Source organism: Oncorhynchus keta, chromosome 9 (assembly GCF_023373465.1).
Source record: "Oncorhynchus keta strain PuntledgeMale-10-30-2019 chromosome 9, Oket_V2, whole genome shotgun sequence".
NCBI lineage: Eukaryota > Metazoa > Chordata > Actinopteri > Salmoniformes > Salmonidae > Oncorhynchus > Oncorhynchus keta.
This window is the reverse complement of record NC_068429.1, coordinates 32254562-32275337: the sequence shown is the minus strand read 5'-3', so window position 1 is coordinate 32275337 and position 20776 is coordinate 32254562. Positions and strand designations below refer to the sequence as shown.

Here is a 20776-nt window from a genome sequence, read left to right as displayed (position 1 = left end):
AAGCTCGTCATCAAGCTCGAGACCCTGGGTCTCGACCCCGCCCTGTGCAACTGGGTACTGGACTTCCTGACGGGCCGCCCCCAGGTGGTGAGGGTAGGCAACAACATTTCCAAATTATGGTGGAAAATAAGTATTTGGTCACCTACAAACAAGCAAGAGTTTTGGCTCTCACAGACCTGTAACTTCTACTTTAAGAGGCTCCTCTGTCCTCCACGCGTTACCTGTATTAATGGCACCTGTTTGAACGTGTTATTAGTATAAAAGACACCTGTCCACAACCTCAAACAGTCACACTCCAAACTCCACTATGGCCAAGACCAAAGAGCTGTCAAAGGACACCAGAAACAAAATTGTAGACCTGCACCAGGCTGGGAAGACTGAATCTGCAATAGGTAAGCAGCTTGGTTTGAAGAAATTAACTGTGGGAGCAATTATTAGGAAATGGAAGACATACAAGACCACTGATAATCTCCCTCGATCTGGGGCTCCACGCAAGATCTCACCCCGTGGGGTCAAAATGATCACAAGAACGGTGAGCAAAAATCCCAGAACCACATGGGGGGACCTAGTGAATGACCTGCAGAGAGCTGGGACCAAAGTAACAAAACCTACCATCAGTAACACACTACGCCGCCAGGGACTCAAATCCCGCAGTGCCAGATGTGTCCCCCTGCTTAAGACAGTACATGTCCAGGCACGTCTGAAGTTTGCTAGAGAGCATTTGGATGATCCAGAAGAAGATTGGGAGAATGTCATATTGTCATATGGTCAGATGAAACCAAAATATAACTTTTTGGTAAAAACTCAACTCGTCGTGTTTGGAGGACAAGGAATGCTGAGTTGCATCCAAAGAACACCATACCTACTGTGAAGCATGGGGGTGGAAACATCATGCTTTGGGGATGTTTTTCTGCAAAAGACCAGGACGACTGATCCGTGTAAAGGAAAGAATGAATGGGGCCATGTATCGTGAGATTTTGAATGAAAACCTCCTTCCATCAGCAAGGGCATTGAAGATGAAACATGGCTGGGTTTTACAGCATGACAATGATCCCAAACACACTGCCCGGGTAACGAAGGAGTCGCTTCGTAAGAAGCATTTCAAGGTCCTGGAGTGGCCTAGCCAGGCTCCAGATCTCAACCCCATAGAAAATCTTTGGAGGGAGTTTAAAGTCCGTGTTGCCCAGTAACAGCCCTAAAACATCACTGCTCTTGAGGAGATCTGCATGGAGGAATGGGCCAAAATACCAGCAACAGTGTGTGAAAACCTTGTGAAGACTTACAGAAAACATTTGACCTCTGTCATTGCCAACAAAGGGTATATAACAAAGTATTGAGATAAACTTTTGTTATTGACCATATACTTATTTTCCACCATAATTTGCAAATAAATTCATTAAAGATCCTACAATGTGGTTTTCTGGATTGTTTTCTCTCTCATTATGTATGTCATAGTTGAAGTGTACCTATGATGAAAATTACAGGTCTCTCTCATATTTTTAAGTGGGAGAACTTGCAGAATTGGTGGCTGACTAAATACTTTTTTGCCCCACTGTATATCCACATCCTCAGAACCTTCTCAAAATTCTGAAATCGACGTGTGTTTCTAGTGACCAGTCTATTCGTCAGGACCAGGCAATGTTTTTCAACTCCTCAATTGTCCAGTGTTGGTGATCGCATGTCCACTGGAGCTGCTTGTTCTTGTTTTTAGCTGATAGGAGTGGAACCCGGTGTGTTCGTCTGCTGCAAAAACCCATCCGTGACAAAGATAAACGAGTTGTGCGTTCCAAGATGCTGTTCTCCACACCACTGTTGTACCGCACCGTTATTTGCCTGTTTGTGTCCCGCCTGTCAGCTTGCCACGATTCTTGCCATTCATGTTGGATGTTTTTTGTATGTCGCACCATTCTCGATAAACCCTAGACATTGTCGTGTGTGAAAAGCCCAATTGGCCGGCCCTTTCTGAGGTACTGGAATGGGAAAAACAAGTGACCTAAGCGACTCTGAGCATGGTATGGTTGTTGGTGAAGGCCTTGCACCAACAACCATACCATGCTCAGAGTCGCTTAGGTCACTTGTTTTTCCCATCCTAACGTTCAATCGAACAGTAACTGAATGTCTTGATGCCTGTCTAACTGCTTTATATAGCAAGCCACGGCCACCTGACTCACTGTCTGTAGGAGCCATCCATTTTTTGTGAACGAGGTGGTGTACCTAATAAACTGAGTGTATGTCTACGGCCCAGTAGAGTAGAGTACCTGTGCTTTGGCCAGTCTCTTCTCCAGCATCTCTCGCTCTCTCTCCGTCTGCACCAGCCGTTTGTTCAGCTCCACCACGTCCCCCTTCAATGAGGCCAGGGCTGCCAGGTGGAGCTAAAGAGAGAGGGGAGAGGAGAGAGTGTTACAACCATAACACACACCAAGTTACAACAGATTCAGTGAGTACAGAGCAAATGCACTTCTTTGTCCTCACACATTGACACTCTAGGGAAGGGTTTAAGCCCAAAGCAGAACAGAGAGAGTGCTAACACTAGCATGTGGATCACGCAGACTTGTCACTTGGGTGGGCCGAGGTGTCACACACACACACACGCACGCACGCACGCACGCACGCACACACACACACACACACACACACACACACACACACACGCACGCACGCCTGTTCAACTATCTGAGGGATCACACATTTCATATACACACTCCTCTAGTCAGGTAACCTGCTCACAGTCATGCTTTAAGCCGTATGCTTTCCTAATAGCAAAGGCAACTTCCATTAAAAAACATATTTTTTTAAACAGCACAGTCATGCTTTCTCATATCAATGGAAAAGTCTCTCAAACTAAATATAAGCCCAGGGGCATTCAGAAACTCTGCTCTTACCCCTTAACTCAGCATATAGCAACAGAAGAACAGAAAACTCTAGGAAAGGCGGGATAAGAAAAAGACTGCTATCTTCTCTGCGACAAGCTTTCTGTTTCGCCATGCAGCGGGGAGGCTTAACGCTCAGAGGAACTAAAGCTGTCGTGACTAAGCAGAGACCAAGTCCAGACACTTCACATGGGACTGCATGCCACTAAGCTGCAAGGAGAGTCCTTTCCAAACGAGACAGGGGAGCTGACTTGGTTTTCAAGGGAAGAAAGACCAACTTCCAAATATATCCAATCCTGGTCTGTGATTCTTAAATTAGCCTCTTCTGCTAACCTAACTCAAACCAGCCCCTGAAGATATATTTTCACTGCTTGAGTTTGCAGTATAGCCTAGTGGTTCCAAAACTTGTTGGATACCAAACTAAAACAAATTATCTTGTGGACCTCTAGACAAAGCAATGTTGTAAGCCTAACGAGTGAGAATTGTCTGCGACCCACCAAGTGTGTGTCTACCTACTATTTAGCAAACAGGCTACACAAAGAACAGGCTTACAATAATTAACGGTGAATATTTTGGATATTTTTGACAATAACTCCTGAATAGTACATTCTTGGTGAAAAGTCAATCGCACAAAAGGAAAGTGTTATTCATGTACACAACTTCAAGGTGAATCTCTCTCTCCCCCATTTTACCTACGTTTTCTCTATACAAAAAACTCCATACACATGGACTCTTTACACCATAACTATGAATAGAACATTGCTGCGTCGGCAGCGATTTGAATGAATTAACCAGCGATAGTGCGTTTCCTCTGCCGTCTCTGATGAGCCCTGAGCGGAAGAAACGCTTTGAATGAATCCTCTCAGGAAGTGAAGAAAAAAAACGCAAACATCAGAGATGGACCACAAGGTTCACCTGCTGTTCCAAATGGACCATTTAACACTCAAGCAGAGAAAGAGATGGAGGGAGCATTTCAAATAAGGGACGTTTATTAAAGGCCTTATTTCATAGATAGAGGGAAGATCCAGTAGGGAAGATCCAGTGGGGAAGATCCAGTGGGGAAGATCCAGTGGGGAAGATCCAGTGGGGAAGATCCAGTGGGGAAGATCCAGTAGGGAAGATCCAGTGGGGAAGATCCAGTGGGGAAGATCCAGGTGAAGTGGATAGTAAAACATCTTCTCCTGATACTGAACAGTGAGCCTCTTTGCACCTGCAAGCACATTGCTATGTGACTGTTCACAAAATGTATAATCTAAATCAATTCGGTATTAGATACACAGCATTGGCTATTATATATATTTAAATAAAACACTGTAGTTTGTATGAAAGGGCTTGCATGATAAGTGAATGAGTGAGACAATGACATAAATCAATGTATCGTTTAAAAAGGTAATCTTCATCATTCACTCAACTGGAGGGGCCAACCACCAGAACTAACCCTTGGTCCACATCCAATCAGAAGAGCATCCAAAACCACTGAACCCTGGGGGAAAAAAATCTATAAGAGTCGGGAGAGAGATCAGCGGTGGAAAGAGGAAATGACACGAAAGACAGACAGAAAAGCAGGCCGGCAGAGGTATGAAGTAGAGGTAATTAGTGACCCCATACAGTACACAAGCACGGCCCTTGATCTCAGTGTTGGGTATTCACCATGAGGAGAGAAAAGGACGGGGTAGCCTTGACCTCCTTAATCTATTTTAATGGTCATTAAATGGTTGATTGCGATCGACTGGTCCAAGTCATTCCAAGTCGATCGCGAAACATTGATATAAAAAACAACAACGATAAAGCCTTGCATTCCTTATTTTTTCTGTCTCGCGCTGTTGGCAGTAGGTGCACTTATTTCAGCTGCCTTGTGCTCTGGGTAGGCGAGGTGTTCCCATTTTGAACCATTTTATGTGTCTCAAGGTAAAAACTACGCTTACTCTGCATGCCCGGAGAGCAAATCAAGTGAACCCATAGACCTACCGCTAGTTAATCGGATTGCTCAGATCACCATGTCTGTCTGCAGTTTGCTGGAGTGTGTTGAAAAGTTGATACTTTGATTTCAAAAAGTCTAAAATCATGACTAGAGAGAGACTTTCAACAAACACAGCCAAGAGGTCCTGTTATGATTGATTTAATGTTTTTATTCAATACTTTTATGATATTCTCTCTTCCACTTGCGCTGCAACCAGCACTGCAGCTTCAATGAATGAGTAGCAAATTGTAGCGATAGGATTGTGTTGTTATTATTAGCGGATATGTTTTTTAATATCGAGGAATATTTCACTTTCTCTGGTCATAGGACTAACAACATGAATGCATGAGGCAGAAATAATGTGGCGTTTTGCCATCAGCTCAAAGACGGTGTCCCCTTTTTGCTCAGTATCTGCAGAGGGGTGAGAGCTGAGGGACGGTCTGACTGTGAGAGGCAGAACCTCTGATGCTCTCCCTCTGCAGAGGGGTGAGAGCTGAGGGACGGTCTGACTGTGAGAGGCAGAACCTCTGATGCTCTCCCTCTGCAGAGGGGTGAGAGCTGAGGGACGGTCTGACTGTGAGAGGCAGAACCTCTGATGCTCTCCCTCTGCAGAGGGGTGAGAGCTGAGGGACGGTCTGACTGTGAGAGGCAGAACCTCTGATGCTCTCCCTCTGCAGAGGGGTGAGAGCTGAGGGACGGTCTGACTGTGAGAGGCAGAACCTCTGATGCTCTCCCTCTGCAGAGGGGTGAGAGCTGAGGGACGGTCTGACTGTGAGAGGCAGAACCTCTGATGCTCTCCCTCTGCAGAGAATGACCATCAGATGCAAGCAGAATCAGTCCAGTAAAATAAAGAAAGCACATTATTTCAATGTATGCTCTCGGCTCAGAAAAGTTTGCTCTGCTCTATTTCAATGACAGTTCTTCAAATGGAGTTATTGAATACAGTAGTTAGTGCTGAGGGATTAACCAAAATGTCTGTAATTTTCAGTTTTGAAACTATTTCACCAACATCGGTCCAATTATTTGAATTCCATTTAGTTTAGTTATTTTTCTCTCTCTCGATGCCCAGTTTCTCTCGAGATAAATCAGATCAAGCACGAACTGTGTGATGTAGTAGGGAGTTGTAGTTTCCAACAGGCCAATATTCTACATAGTTTAGTGCATAAATGATGGTAATTAACTACAATAACAATAATCCATTGCGCTCCTACTTGTCCAGTTTGTGTGAAACAGACAAGGGGACAGAGAGAAGAGAGTAGAACGGGTGATCTTTTCTTCACAAAGTATCTCTACCCAAAAAATACATTCAAGCAGTCATAAAAGTATGCCATTTACTTTGAAGATCAACTCAAATAAAAATGTTGTCAGACCACATAGGCAGCAGCAATAGAGAGATGAGATGACTTGGGAGGAAATAATAATGTAATTAAATAAAACAAAATGTAATATATACACAGCAACTGAAATATTTCATTAAAGTAAAGTAATGTGAATAAATGATGATTAATAAGTGATAAGCAGTAATGGGCAGTCACTACCGTCAAGGGAATTGTATTGTTTTATTCTGTTTTCAAATCAAACCTTATCTGTCACTTCTGCCGAATGCAACAAGTGTAGACCTTACCGTGAAATTCTTACTTACAAGCCCTTAACCAACAGTGCAGTTCAAGAAGAGTTGTTACAGCATTCAACCCACATAATGCATAGCGCATTTAGTGTCCTACATTTTTTATCGAAAACTAAATCTGTGATGTTGTTTAATAATCGATCCAACCTCATAAAGCACTAATTGCTCAGCACTAACAGTAATTATTTTGTGCCAAAAGACAAGTCTTGTTGCCTACATCATTTGCCTGAGTAGTTATGATCAAAGCTAGTTCCATGGCCACAAATAGTGAGTAGTAGTAATCATACAGGCCAATGTTTTGCTCTCTCTGCACTATTATTTCTAAGAGGCTTGGAGTTAATTACATAATTCCTCCTAAATAAATGATTTGAGTTTTCCTCTGACCTGATATTTAGCTCTCAATGATTGGCTGACCTGGCCTTCAGTGTGTGTGTGTTTGTGTGTGTGCCATTTAATATCATTTTTCTGGCAGACAAGTGACCCTTGCAGTCTGAGGCGACAAGCTGGCACTGATGTGTTTACTGAGTTCTGCCTGGGAAGGTTCTTAGCCCTCTCTCCTATCTCTCCCTCACACACACACACACACACACACACACACACACACACACACACACACACACACACACACACACACACACACACACACACACACACACACACACACACACACACACACACAGCTAGGGCCCATTTCAGGCTCCGGGGGGAGTTAGGCCTATCTCATGGGTAAAATGATATTAATTAGAGCTCCATGATGCACTTCCATTATCTATTTGAGGGAGTAGAGGGCAGGGAGTGAGGGGTTGGGGAGGAGAGGGCCGTTCTACAGATTCCACTCCCGGGAATTCAGGGTTCTTATTTTCCGACGGAGGGCAATCCTCTAACAACTCCATCACCCCATCACTCCATCACCAATCCAAGATGGCGTAGCAGTAAGTCGTCCTGTCGTATCGTCTCTCTGTAAATATCGTCTCTTTTTCGTTTTAGATATTTTTATTTGCATATCTTTAAAAACATTTTGCTAAACCTAAGCTTCCAAATACTCTCCTGCAACCCGCCTCACCCAATGTAGCTACTTTTCCTAAAGTATTTATATTTACTTCGGAACCGGAACCCCTCAACTGAAGCTAGGCAGCTAACCACCAGCTATGCTAGCGGTCTTCAGCTAACCGGTCATCAGCTAACCATTAGCTCGGAAAGCTCTGTGTGAGGTCCTTCTGTAGCTCAGTTGGTAGAGCATGGCGCTTGTAACGCCAGGGTAGTGGGTTCGATCCCGGGACCACCCATACGTAGAATGTATGCACACATGACTGTAAGTCGCTTTGGATAAAAGCGTCTGCTAAATGGCATATATTATTTATTATTATATTAGCTCTCGCCAGTTCGAACAACGCGACGCTAACCAGAGCATAACGGACCTATTTATTTTTTTTATCCCCGGATTATCACCGCAAACGGAACATTTTTCAGCTGGATCTTCACAACTAGCTATCGAGCTAAACCGCAACCCTGGTTGATTACTCCTGGCTAGCGTTTCCACTCACGTAGCTTGAAGCTAGCCCGGCCAGAGCTCCTGTGCTCCTAGCATACTCCTGGGCTACAATACCCGGACCCACGACCGGTCTATCGATGTCACTGCATGAAGAGGAATAAACAGACTCACCCCATCGCGACGTCCTCCAAAGGCTAACTCTCTAGCCCTCGCTATATCCTTGCTTGCTAATTCGGTATGCTAACTGCTAGCTTGTCTAGCCCAGGTCCGCTAACTACTACCTTGTTTACCCCGGCCTGCTAATCTGTTAGTTTGTTAGCACAGGCCTGCTAACCGTCTGCATCGCCGCGTCCCAAACACGCAGTGGCCCATATGTAACTTTCTATCTCTTCCCGATTTTTTAAAATGTGTTTATACCTTCCGGAAACCTACCTCACCCAATGTGATATGGAATCGCTATTATTTGTCATTTTTAGAACACACTCAAGAACCTCCAGAAGCTAACCAGCTAACTAGCTACAAGCTATTTAGTCACTGTTAGTTTTTTAACCTGGATAACACTCGCCAGTCCAGCCCCCCTGCCCCATCCACCGCTGCCCCCCTGCCCCATCCACCGCTGCCCCTGGACTCTGATCACTTGGCTACATAGCTGATGCACGCTGGACTGTCCATTAATCACAGTACTCCATTCTGCTTGTTTGTTTTATATGTCGGCCCCGTTGCCTAGTCAATGCCATTTTACCTGCTGTTGTTATGCTAGCTGATTAGCTGTTGTCTCACCCACTGTTTTAGCTAGCTTTCCCAATTCAACACCTGTGATTACTGTATGCCTCGCTGTATGTCTCTCTCAAATGTCAATATGCCTTGTATACTGTTGCTCAGGTTAGTTATCATTGTTTTAGTTCACAATGGAGCCCCTAGTCCCACTCCTCATACCCCTGATACCTCCTTTGTCCCACCTCCCACATATGCGGTGACCTCACCCATTACAACCAGCATGTCCAGAGATAAAACCTCTCTCATCATCACCCAGTGCCTGGGCTTACCTCCGCCGTACCCCACCATACCCCTGTCTGCGCATTATGCCCTGAATATATTCTACCATGCCCAGAAACCTGCTCCTCTTATTCTCTGTCCCCAACGCTCTAGGCGACCAGTTTTGATAGCCTTTAGCCGCACCCTCATACTACTCCTTCTCTGTTCCGCGGGTGATGTGGAGGTAAACCCAGGCCCTGCATGTCCCCAGGCACCCTCATTTGTTGACTTCTGTGATCGAAAAAGCCTTGGTTTCATGCATGGCAACATCAGAAGCCTCCTCCCTAAGTTTGTTTTACTCACTGCTTTAGCACACTCTGCTAACCCTGATGTCCTTGCCGTGTCTGAATCCTGGCTCAGGAAGGCCACCAAAAATTCTGAGATTTCCATACCCAACTATAACATCTTCCGTCAAGATAGAACTGCCAAAGGGGGAGGAGTTGCAGTCTACTGCAGAGATAGCCTGCAAAGTAATGTCATACTTTCCAGGTCCATACCCAAACAGTTCAAACTACTAATTCTGAAAATTACTCTCTCCAGAAATAAGTCTCACTGTTGCCGCCTGCTACCGACCCCCCTCAGCTCCCAGCTGTGCCCTGGACACCATTTGTGAATTGATTGCCCCCCATCTAGCTTCAGAGTTTGTTCTGTTAGGTGACCTAAACTGGGATATGCTTAACACCCCGGCAGTCCTACAATCTAAGCTAGATGCCCTCAATCTCACACAAATCATCAAGGAACCCACCAGGTACAACCCTAACTCTGTAAGCAAGGGCACCCTCATAGACGTCATCCTGACCAACTGGCCCTCCAAATACACCTCCGCTGTCTTCAACCAGGATCTCAGCGACCACTGCCTCATCGCCTGTATCCGCCACGGAGCCGCAGTCAAACGACCACCCCTCATCACTGTCAAACGCTCCCTAATACACTTCTGTGAGCAGGCCTTTCTAATCGACCTGGCCCGGGTATCCTGGAAGGACATTGACCTCATCCCGTCAGTTGAGGATGCCTGGTCATTCTTTAAGAGTAACTTCCTCACCATTTTAGATAAGCATGCTCCGTTCAAAAAATGCAGAACTAAGAACAGATACAGCCCTTGGTTCACTCCAGACCTGACTGCCCTCGACCAGCACAAAAACATCCTGTGGCGGACTGCAATAGCATCGAACAGTCCCCGTGATATGCAACTGTTCAGGGAAGTCAGGAACCAATACACGCAGTCAGTCAGGAAAGCTAAGGCCAGCTTCTTCAGGCAGAAGTTTGCATCCTGTAGCTCCAACTCCAAAAGGTTCTGGGACACTGTGAAGTCCATGGAGAACAAGAGCACCTCCTCCCAGCTGCCCACTGCACTGAGGCTAGGGAACACGGTCACCACCGACAAATCCATGATTATCGAAAACTTCAACAAGCATTTCTCAACGGCTGGCCATGCCTTCCGCCTGGCTACTCCTACTTCGGCCAACAGCTCCGGCCCCCCTGCAGCTCCTCGCCCAAGCCTCTCCAGGTTCTCCTTTATCCAAATCCAGATAGCAGATGTTCTGAAAGAGCTGCAAAACCTGGACCCGTATAAATCAGCTGGGCTTGACAATCTGGACCCTCTATTTCTGAAACTATCCGCCGCCATTGTCGCAACCCCTATTACCAGCCTGTTCAACCTCTCTTTCATATCGTCTGAGATCCCCAGGGATTGGAAAGCTGCTGCAGTCATCCCCCTCTTCAAAGGGGGAGACACCCTGGACCCAAACTGTTACAGACCTATATCCATTCTGCCCTGCCTATCGAAGGTCTTCGAAAGCCAAGTCAACAAACAGGTCACTGACCATCTCGAATCCCACCGTACCTTCTCCGCTATGCAATCTGGTTTCCGAGCCGGTCACGGGTGCACCTCAGCCACACTCAAGGTACTAAACGACATCATAACCGCCATCGATAAAAGACAGTACTGTGCAGGTGTCTTCATCGACCTTGCCAAGGCCTTCGACTCTGTCAATCACCATATTCTTATCGGCAGACTCAGTAGCCTCGGTTTTTCGGATGACTGCCTTGCCTGGTTCACCAATTACTTTGCAGACAGAGTTCAGTGTGTCAAATCGGAGGGCATGCTGTCCGGTCCTCTGGCAGTCTCTATGGGGGTGCCACAGGGTTCAATTCTCGGGCCGACTCTTTTCTCTGTATATATCAATGATGTCAAACATCTCCAATCGAAAATCAAATCAAGAGTCGACTTTCTATTCCGCAACAAAGCCTCCTTCACTCACGCTGCCAAGCTTACCCTAGTAAAACTGACTATCCTACCGATCCTCAACTTCGGCGATGTCATCGACAAAATTGCTTCCAACACTCTACTCAGCAAACTGGATGCAGTTTATCACAGTGCCATCCGTTTTGTCACTAAAGCACCTTATACTACCCACCACTGCGACTTGTATGCTCTAGTCGGCTGGCCCTCGCTACATATTCGTCGCCAGACCCACTGGCTCCAGGTCATCTACAAGGCCATGCTAGGTAAAGCTCCGCCTTATCTCAGTTCACTGGTCACGATGGCAACACCCATCCGTAGCACGCGCTCCAGCAGGTCTATCTCACTGATCATCCCTAAAGCCAACACCTCATTCGGCCGCCTTTCGTTCCAGTACTCTGCTGCCTGTGACTGGAACGAATTGCAAAAATCGCTTCAAACTTCAAACATCTGCTATCTGAGCAGCTAACCTATCGCTGCAGCTGTACATAATCTATTGGTAAATAGCCCACCCATTTTCACCTACCTCATCCCCACAGTTTTTATTTATTTACTTTTCTGCTCTTTTGCACACCAATATCTCTCTACCTGTACATGATCATCTGATCATTTATCACTCCAGTGTTAATCTGCAATATTGTAATTATTCGTCTACCTCCTCGCCTACCTGATTAAATAAAGGTGAAATAAAAAATTAAATAAACTGCCATGTCAACCTTACACACAAACCTTAAAACCTGTTAAATGTGACTAAATGTAATCGAAAATGTAATGTACGTAATCCAAAAGTCATTATTTATCATGAGAGGGCCATAAACAACAACTAGAAAGGCTGCGTACTTCAAGAAAGGTTCAAGCTCACCTTTCTGGTAAAACATTGTTATAAATCACAATTGAGGACAATATGAAAATATGAAATATTTTATATAATGTATTTCCTATTCAACAGAACTGGATGAATAAGGCATGAAATGACATATGCTTTCTAAATGTAGCATAATCAAATTATAAAACAACTAAATATAAGATTTTGCCTTCCTTATAATATATTTGTATGTTTAGTGTTCGACAAAATGTACGTCTAAACAAAAAAAGAATCCACTTCGGCCAGATGATCACATGACCCATCAAATTAGCCAGGTGTGTCTGGGGCTGATTACGACCATCTACTGTATTTCATGAACATATGTACATGTCTAGACAACAGTGACACATCCACTTAGCTAGATGTGGCTGGGGGGTGCTTATAGCATTTCTTTCACATGAACCATTAATTTAGACAAGCGTGTCAGGTAAGCGTCATCTAATAACTATAAAATATTATAAAATATCTGGATGATAAAAATAGTTTTATCATCTGGACAGAACCATGCAGGTCTCAAAACAGTGGACTTTAAGTCTAAAAGGTTTGAAATAAAGCATGAATCAAAGCCTTAACCTTTCAGTTTAATATCATTTCTCAGCAATATCGATGTTTCTTTTAATGAGCATGGCCTTATTTTTATTACAGCATATTGGATAACTGTCAATCATGTTCCATTCACCCCAACAACAAAAATATCTCTCATGAGCCTCCTAGGTTTTGTATTTTTGTATTGACGTCAATGAACCCAGAAGAGGACTCCAGCTACACCATGGTATTTTAATCAGTTATCTGGTGTCATGTGAATGTAGTTAGATTGATCCCCTTCCTCCTCTGAGGAGCCTCCACTGGTAGAGATACATTGTCATTACTATAGACATGTCATATCTAGCCTAAACCAGCAACAAAACATATCATGTAGGACTATATGTTCCCCATATGGTGAAACCTTCACAAATACAAGAGTGCCACATACCAAAATGATATCTGGTCAGGTGTAATATACAAGGCTACGATAGTGAGTGACCTTATAAAGGTTGTCCCCAATCTGTGTCTGAGCTATTAACTCAAGGTAAAGGTCTTGTTGCCACTGTCCCCATTGTAAAAAAGTATTAGACCTACAGTACAGTGGGTTTTGTACTCGGGACTATGCTTGACTGAAACCTCTGTGTTTGCCCTGTGTAAATGTGTACTAAATCCACCAAATGAAGAGGGCAACACTGTTCATTAACCAACACTAAGGCAGAATTAAGCCAGTACAACTACAACCTTTACAAAGTACAGGAGAATTCAGAGTTCAACAGAGGCGCAGTAGCTATGCAGCCTATTTATCTCATACGGTGCCATCAGAAAGTATTCACCCCCATTGACTTTTTCTACATTTTGTTGTGTTACAGCCTGAATTTAAAATGGATTCAATTGAGATTGCGTGTCACTGGCCTAAACACACCCATAACGTCAAAGTGGAATTATGTTTTTAGAATTATTTTCAAATTAATTAAAAATGAAAAGCTGAAATGTCTTGAGTCAATGAGTATTCAACCTCTTTGTTATGGCAAGCCGAAATAAGTTAAGGAGTAAAAATGTTCTTAGCAAGTCACATAATAAGTTGCATGGACTCACTCTGTGTGCAATAATAGTGTATAACATAATTTTTGATTGACTACCTCATCTCTGTCACCCACACATACAATTAAGGTGCTTCAGTTGAGTAGTGAATTTCAAACACAGATTCAACCACAAAAACCAGGGATGTTTTCCAATGCCTCACAAAGAAGGGCACTTATTGGTAGATGGGTAAAAAATGCAAAAGCAGACAGGTAAAGTTATTAATTACACTTTGGATTGTGCATCAATACACCCAGTCATTTCAAAGATACTAACTCAGTTGCAGGAGAGGAAGGAAACCGCTCAGGGATTTCACCATGAGGCTAATGGTGTTTTTATAAACTCTGTTTATTAAGTTTTACACACACACACACACACACATAGACAAGACAAAGCAATATAAATAATATACTCAACTAGAAAAAAAATGCAAATAAAAATACAAATAAAAAAATAGCTTTAAAGATACCATACTTTAGACAAGTTAAACATACCAGGCAGAAGGCTACAGAGGTTAAAGGGCAATCTATAGTACAGGGACAGAGCAAACACCTCACCATTGTTCCTGTAAACAGTCAGGGGATAAGGGTGGAGAAATGCAACCACTCACAGAGAGTCATGGCCACAGACCGACCATCCACTGGACAGTTTTTTTTTTTACAATGCTTTAAAATAAAAAAATAAAATGATTATTCATGTAGGCGTGAACAAAGTGTAAAAATAACTGGGAAAAACAAGCTCACTGTAACGGCGTTCTTCGATTGTAGAAAGAGAGTCGGACCGAAATGCAGCGTAGTGGTTACTCATGTCTTTAATGAAGAGATCGCGATACATGAAATAACTTATACCTATACAAAAACAAAAAACGGAACGTGAAACCTATTACAGCCTATCTGGTGAAACTACACAGAGACAGGAACAATCACCCACGAAATACAAAGCGAAACCAGGCTACCTAAATACGGTTCCCAATCAGAGACAACGAGAATCACCTGACTCTGATTGAGAACCGCCTCAGGCAGCCAAGCCCATACAACACCCCTACACAGCCGCAATCCCAATAATACAAAACCCCAATACGAAAATACAATAACATAAACCCATGTCACACCCTGGCCTGACCAAATATATAACGAAAACACAAAATACAATGACCAAGGCGTGACACTCACACTTCAGTCTCTGCCCGAGCAAGATGAACAAGGCATCTGCGGATCACAATCAATAAGCACATGGACCTTAATGCCCCCCCAGCAAAAACACAGAGAGAGGCTCCTCGAACCCTTAAGTCATAGACTTATTTTAGTATTAATTGGAATGCCATCAGAGGATGGACTGTTTAAAGTAAGACCGGAATGGAGCCCAAGCCTCATTAAACAGTTGTGTTCCCACGTGAATTGAATTTGATTTTTTCTAGTTTCAGAGAGCACAACACACCCCTCACCCAATATTTATAAGATGGGGGAGCTGCAATCTTCCAGTTCTGTAGTATTAACCGTCTAGCTAAAAGAGTTGTATAAGCAACAGTGTCCGACTGGATTCTTGATAGGGGGTGTCACGTAGAGTAGGCCAGAAGGCTAAACTGGATAACCTAACCTCTATCAAAATAAAAAGATGGCGGAACCGCAAAAGTTCTTCTGTGCAAAGGTGTTTATTTACAAGTGAATTCCGGAACAAAAAACAACAGTACTGCCATCAACGTCTACCTTATGGGACAGCTTAAAAACAATGCTGCCCCATCCACAGCTCAATCCAAAATAACCTCCCCATGACTGAAAGAGAGGCTCCTTTTGTAGGGCTAGCCCCTCCCCTCAGAACAATTAACCCTAATTAATTAATCAATTAACAATACAAACCTACATTTTCCATGAACTAAACATACTAAAGGATATACATTGCAACACGGTTTTAAACAATATCACAACATAACATTTACAACATTACATCACTACTGACAATATCTTTCAATATGTCCATATGCATTAATGAGCCATTTGGGACAGGCACTATAAAGCCAACCCAATTCCCTTAGCTCGGGTCCTTTTCCAGCATACCCGGAAGCTACATAGAAGGAGAGAGAGGAACAGAACAAACAAACAATGCGCTCATCCACAACATTGATAAGTATAATAATTATTGTATCTCTCAAATATGAACATTGACAGGTGTGAAATGCATGCACCAAGACAGAAGTTTATTTGTGTGTCGACCCACATTGTTAACTTATCTTATAATGGCGCAGGGAGGAGTGATGAATATGTGTGTGCGTTAAAGAACCAAATGCTGCCCGCGGCCAGTGACGGACTTCTACGTCACCCATGGGCAGTACTCCAAAAAGGGCTGTAAGGGGAGACGGATCTATAACAGTGTCATATATATCAGAGAAACATTTAAATATTAATTCCCATAAACCTGACAGTTTATGACAGCTCCAAAACATATGCAACAGTGTGGCTGGTTCCACTTTACATCTGACACAGGTAGGATCAAAATCAGAGAATATTCTTCCAAGTTTGGCCCCCGACCAGTGGATACGGTGAACCACCTTGAATTGAATGAGGCTGTGTATAGTGCTAAAAGAGGACGAGTGCACCCTGTGCAGCACAGATTCCCAGGCGTCTTCCCCAAGTTCCTCCCCCAAATAGTTTTCCCATCGAGTCTTTAAAGGCACCAAAGAAGGGTTCTGTAAGTCATGATACATATACATCTGAAATTGCGCCCCTAGGAAGCTTGTTCAGCTCCAAGATGCTCTCTATAGCTGTATTTGCAGGCCTATTGGGAAATCCAGGTGTGTTAGCCCTGACAAAGTTTCTAGTCTGGAGATCGAGGAAAATGTGGGATTGAGGGAGATTGAACTTTTCCTGCAGCTGAGAAAAAGAGGCAAATGTATCAATCAAAGAATAATTGGGCTAGCGAGGAGAGGCCTAGTGAGTGCCAAATGCCAAAAGCCACATCATTCAAAGATGGAGGAAATAAAATGTTCTGATTGATTGGGCCTGATAGAGAAAAGCCTCGGAGGTTAAAGGCTAAACGGAACGGATTCCAAATTTTAAGAGACTGCTTTACAATTGGGTTGACACACCTTTTGCCTAGGGACACTGGGAGAGATGAGCACAGCACAGAGGAAAGTGCTGCAGGTTTACACGATTCAGACTCCATCTGGACCCAGAGTGGTCTAGGGCCAGTAGGATCAGTCTGCAGCCAGTACAGAACGGCTCTGAAATTTGCAGCCCAGTAGTATGCCTGAAAATTTGGTAGAGCTAAACCCCCCAATGACCTAGGCTTCTGTAAATGTTTTCTACCAATCCGTGGTACCTTGCCATCCCAAATAAAATGCATGAATGTTTGATCCAGTGAAATAAATAAAGATTTTGGAATAAAAATGGGTAAACATTGAAATAAATATAAAAATTTGGGCAGCACATTCATTTTAATGACATTAATCCTTCCGATAAGAGAAAGGGGTAGCGAATTCCAAAATGTAAAAGATTGAAACAATCTGTCTGCTAGAGCAACAAAGTTTTCCTGAAACAAATTTGAATATTTCCTTGTCACTTTTACTCCCAAGTAAGTGAATTGATCCCGGACAATCCTAAACTGAGAACTTGTAAAAGAGCACTTTAAAGCAGCCTTGTTTACCGGAAAAAGCTCACTCTTGCCTAGATTCAGCTTGTACCCTGAGATTGATCCAAACTTTTTAAGAACAGATAGGGCACGTGGCAATGAGGTATCGGGGTTGGAGATAAACAAAAGGAGGTCGTCAGCATATAGCGAGACTTTCTGCTCCCAGCCCGCCCTGATTATGCCTTGAATGGCATCATTAGAGCGTAGTGCAATGGCGAGAGGCTCGATTGCCAAAGCAAACAACAAGGGGGAGAGTGGGCAACCCTGTCTGGATCCACGGTGCAAGGGAAAATAGTCAGAGGACAAGTTATTAGTTCGTACCGAAGCCATGGGGGAAAAATAAAGAATCTTTATCCACGCAATGAATTTGGGGCAAAAGCCAAATCTATAAAGGGCAGCTGTTAGGTAATCCCACTCAACGCGGTCAAACGCTTTTTCAGCATCAAGTGAGACCACCACCTCCGGGTCCTCCGACGCTGGGGAGTACAGTATATTCATAAGGCGCCTAATATTGAAAAATAAATGCCTATTTCTCACAAAGCCAGTCTGGTCAGAGTGTATTACTTGGTGCAGCAAGCCTTCCACACGGATGGCTAAAAGGACTTGTCAAGAACTGGGGACATTTTACAGTTGAAATCCCCCCCTAAAATCAACAAATGAGAATCTAAATTGGGAATAGTAGACAGAAAGGAAGAAATGAAACTTGTGTCATCCCAATTGGGAGCATAAACACTAGCCAAAACAAGAGGGGTAGAAAACAGTTCACCGGTTACTATGACGTATCGTCCCTTAGGATCAGCAATAACCTCAGAAGCTACAAAGGGAGTAGCTTTATCAACCAGAATAGCAGCACCTCTTGATTTACTATGAAAGTTTGAGTGGAACACTTGACCAACCCAGTCCTTACACATCCTAAAATGCTCACCAGTCCTCAAGTGAGTCTCTTGTAGAAATGCAATATTTGCATTCAAACCCTTTAAGTGTGTCAACACCCTCTTACGCTTCACCGGGTTGTTAACCCCTTTGGTATTCCAAGAAATGTACTTGATTGTATTATTTCGGCCCCTCTGGGCATTCCCGTTATTCAACCCTGTCATTAGAGCATAGAATGGAAAAGCAATGAGCGCCCAAAACCCCCAGAATAACTTGTCTCAGAGTAATAATGTACGGTGGTAAATGTTTGGAAAAAGTACAGGAAAAAAAACAGATAAAAAAACTAAAAAGACAGAATGACAACATTAGAACTGAACAATTCAACCTGCCTCCCCACCCCCTCCCCCCATCCCAGACAATACCTCTCCAAACGAGGTACAAGCCTAAATAGAACATGTTCTCTTCGCACAGTATGTCTGTGAGAGTGCGGTCTTAAACCCACAGTCCCGCTCTTTAAAGTTGCGTTTTGTTAGTGGATCAAGCAGCAAAAATAAAGATTTGTATGTATTTTTTCAAATAAAAAAAAGGCGAATCCCTTGTGCAAACGGAATGACAAAAGCACCACTTGTAGATGTATATAATTGTATTCCCAGTCTTATAACAGGCATTGAGAGGGAAAATAAATCAAATGTATAAAGGCTCTCAGCCAAAAATCTAATTTGAAGTAAGGAAATCGTAGTAAGACAATCAAAAATAATAGTAATTATAATAGTAGTCAAGTTGAAGCTGAGACAGCTTACAACCAATACCAAAAAACTACGTGTGCGCAATGTTGAACGTTTGCTGGGCATAAATGACGCTCAAAACTTTTAAAATTAAAGTGAGGCCACAAAAACCGTGTAGCCTCGGGAGACATTTACTGTTAACTGGGTCAATGCAAACGGATGCAGTAAACAAATAACCAAAAATATTTTGAGTCACCGAGACCATGTGTGAACAAACTAAATAGGTGAGCGAGATAAGGCACGCACACTAGACGATCAAAACATTAGATCACCTCAAATAAGCCTGAATAGTTTCACCAACTATACAAGACTAGCCTGTTATGTCTAAGCATAATTGTACCACAAGTGGGTTACTTACTATCCACAGTACGCAAGCAACAGTTGCTGAACTGTGAGCATATTCAAGACTTCTTGATATGACGTTGAATGTGAGCCATAGCCTCATCCGGAGATTCAAATGTGTAGTCTTTACCCTCGTGAGATATCCATAAACGGGCCGGGAATCGCAGTCCATACTTCACACTTGGATGGTCCCGAAGTACTCGTTTGGCCTGTCCGAAAGCTGAGCGCTGCCTGGAAACAGTGGGGGAGTAGTCCTGGTAGATGGAGAAGCTCTGTCCTTGAAAGCTCAGAGTGGTATTGCGGGCTCGTCCGAGGATCTCCATCTTCGCATGAAAAAAGTGCACTCGAAGAATTATGTCACGGGGCCTCTCCCCATCCCGGGGCTTTGGGCGCAGCGACCAGTGGGCTCGATCAATCAGGGGCGTTTCATCTAAGGCAAGAACATCCTTCAGCAGCCCCGAAACGAAATCCGTGGCGCGATGCATTTCGGCGGACTCTGGGACCGATACAAGTCTCAGATTATTGCGGCGAGAGAATCCCTCTAGACTCACGCAGCTCTCCTTCACCTTTTTCAAATCCGCAGCTAGGCGTTTAACTTCAGCCTCCAGGGATGTAGTTAAATCGGAGACATTAGTAGCGGAGGCCTCCAGTGCCGCAATCGTTGTAGTGTGTGACGCAGTTGTTGTTTTGAGTATTGTGATTGCTGGCACAGTCTCGTTCCGCAGGATGGTTAAATCTGCTTTTAAAGTATCAGAAACCTCCTGTATTCTGGCCTCAATTGTAGCAACCACCTGTGTTTTCATTTCAACTATCTCAGAGCGTAGTAGTTTGATGGCCTCGAGAATGTTCATTTCAGCGCCGCCAGGCCAAGCCGCGCCCCCGGGCCCTCAGACTCAGGAGAGGGTGGTGATGAGAGCGGGTCTTGTAGGCCGGGTTTTCTCAAAGTCATGCTTTTGGCCTTATGTTTGGTCGACATGCTGACATTCGGAAGCAAAGTAGTCTTGTTTTTTATGGAAAGGGATCACCAAATTAATATTTGAAAATAAATACGGTTCTGCTGCAGAATTCACATAAACTTTAAGAATACCACGGGAGCAAACGGAAAACACGTCGGTCGCACATGCCGTCCCCTGCCGTCCCCTACCATCCCCCCTAATGGTGATTTTAAACCTCTTACCGAGTTTAATGGCTGTGATAGGAGACAACTGAGGATGGATCAACAACATTGTATTTATTCCACAATACTAACTGAAATGACAGTGCAAAGAATGAAGCCTGTACAGAATAAAAAAATATTCAAAAACATGCATCCTGTTTGCAATAAGGCACTAACGTAACACTGCAAAAAATTGTGGCAACGTAATTAACTTCATGTCCTGAGTACCCACTGCTGGCTTGCTTCTGAAGCTAAGCAGGTTTGGTTCTGGTCAGTCCCTAGATGGGAGACCAGATGTTG

General features: G+C 43.8%; 1 protein-coding gene across 3 annotated transcripts in view; it reads right to left on the bottom strand.

Annotated features, from left to right (window-relative positions):
• LOC118387570 (colorectal mutant cancer protein) overlaps window positions 1–20776 on the bottom strand; it is a 125066-nt gene that overhangs the window by 58312 nt on the left and 45978 nt on the right. For all 3 annotated transcript variants that reach the window (XM_035776056.2, XM_035776057.2, XM_035776058.2), the window contains one exon: window positions 2259–2372. In XM_035776056.2, coding sequence (XP_035631949.1) covers window positions 2259–2372 — 114 coding nt within the window. The remainder of the gene's footprint in view (window positions 1–2258; window positions 2373–20776) is intronic.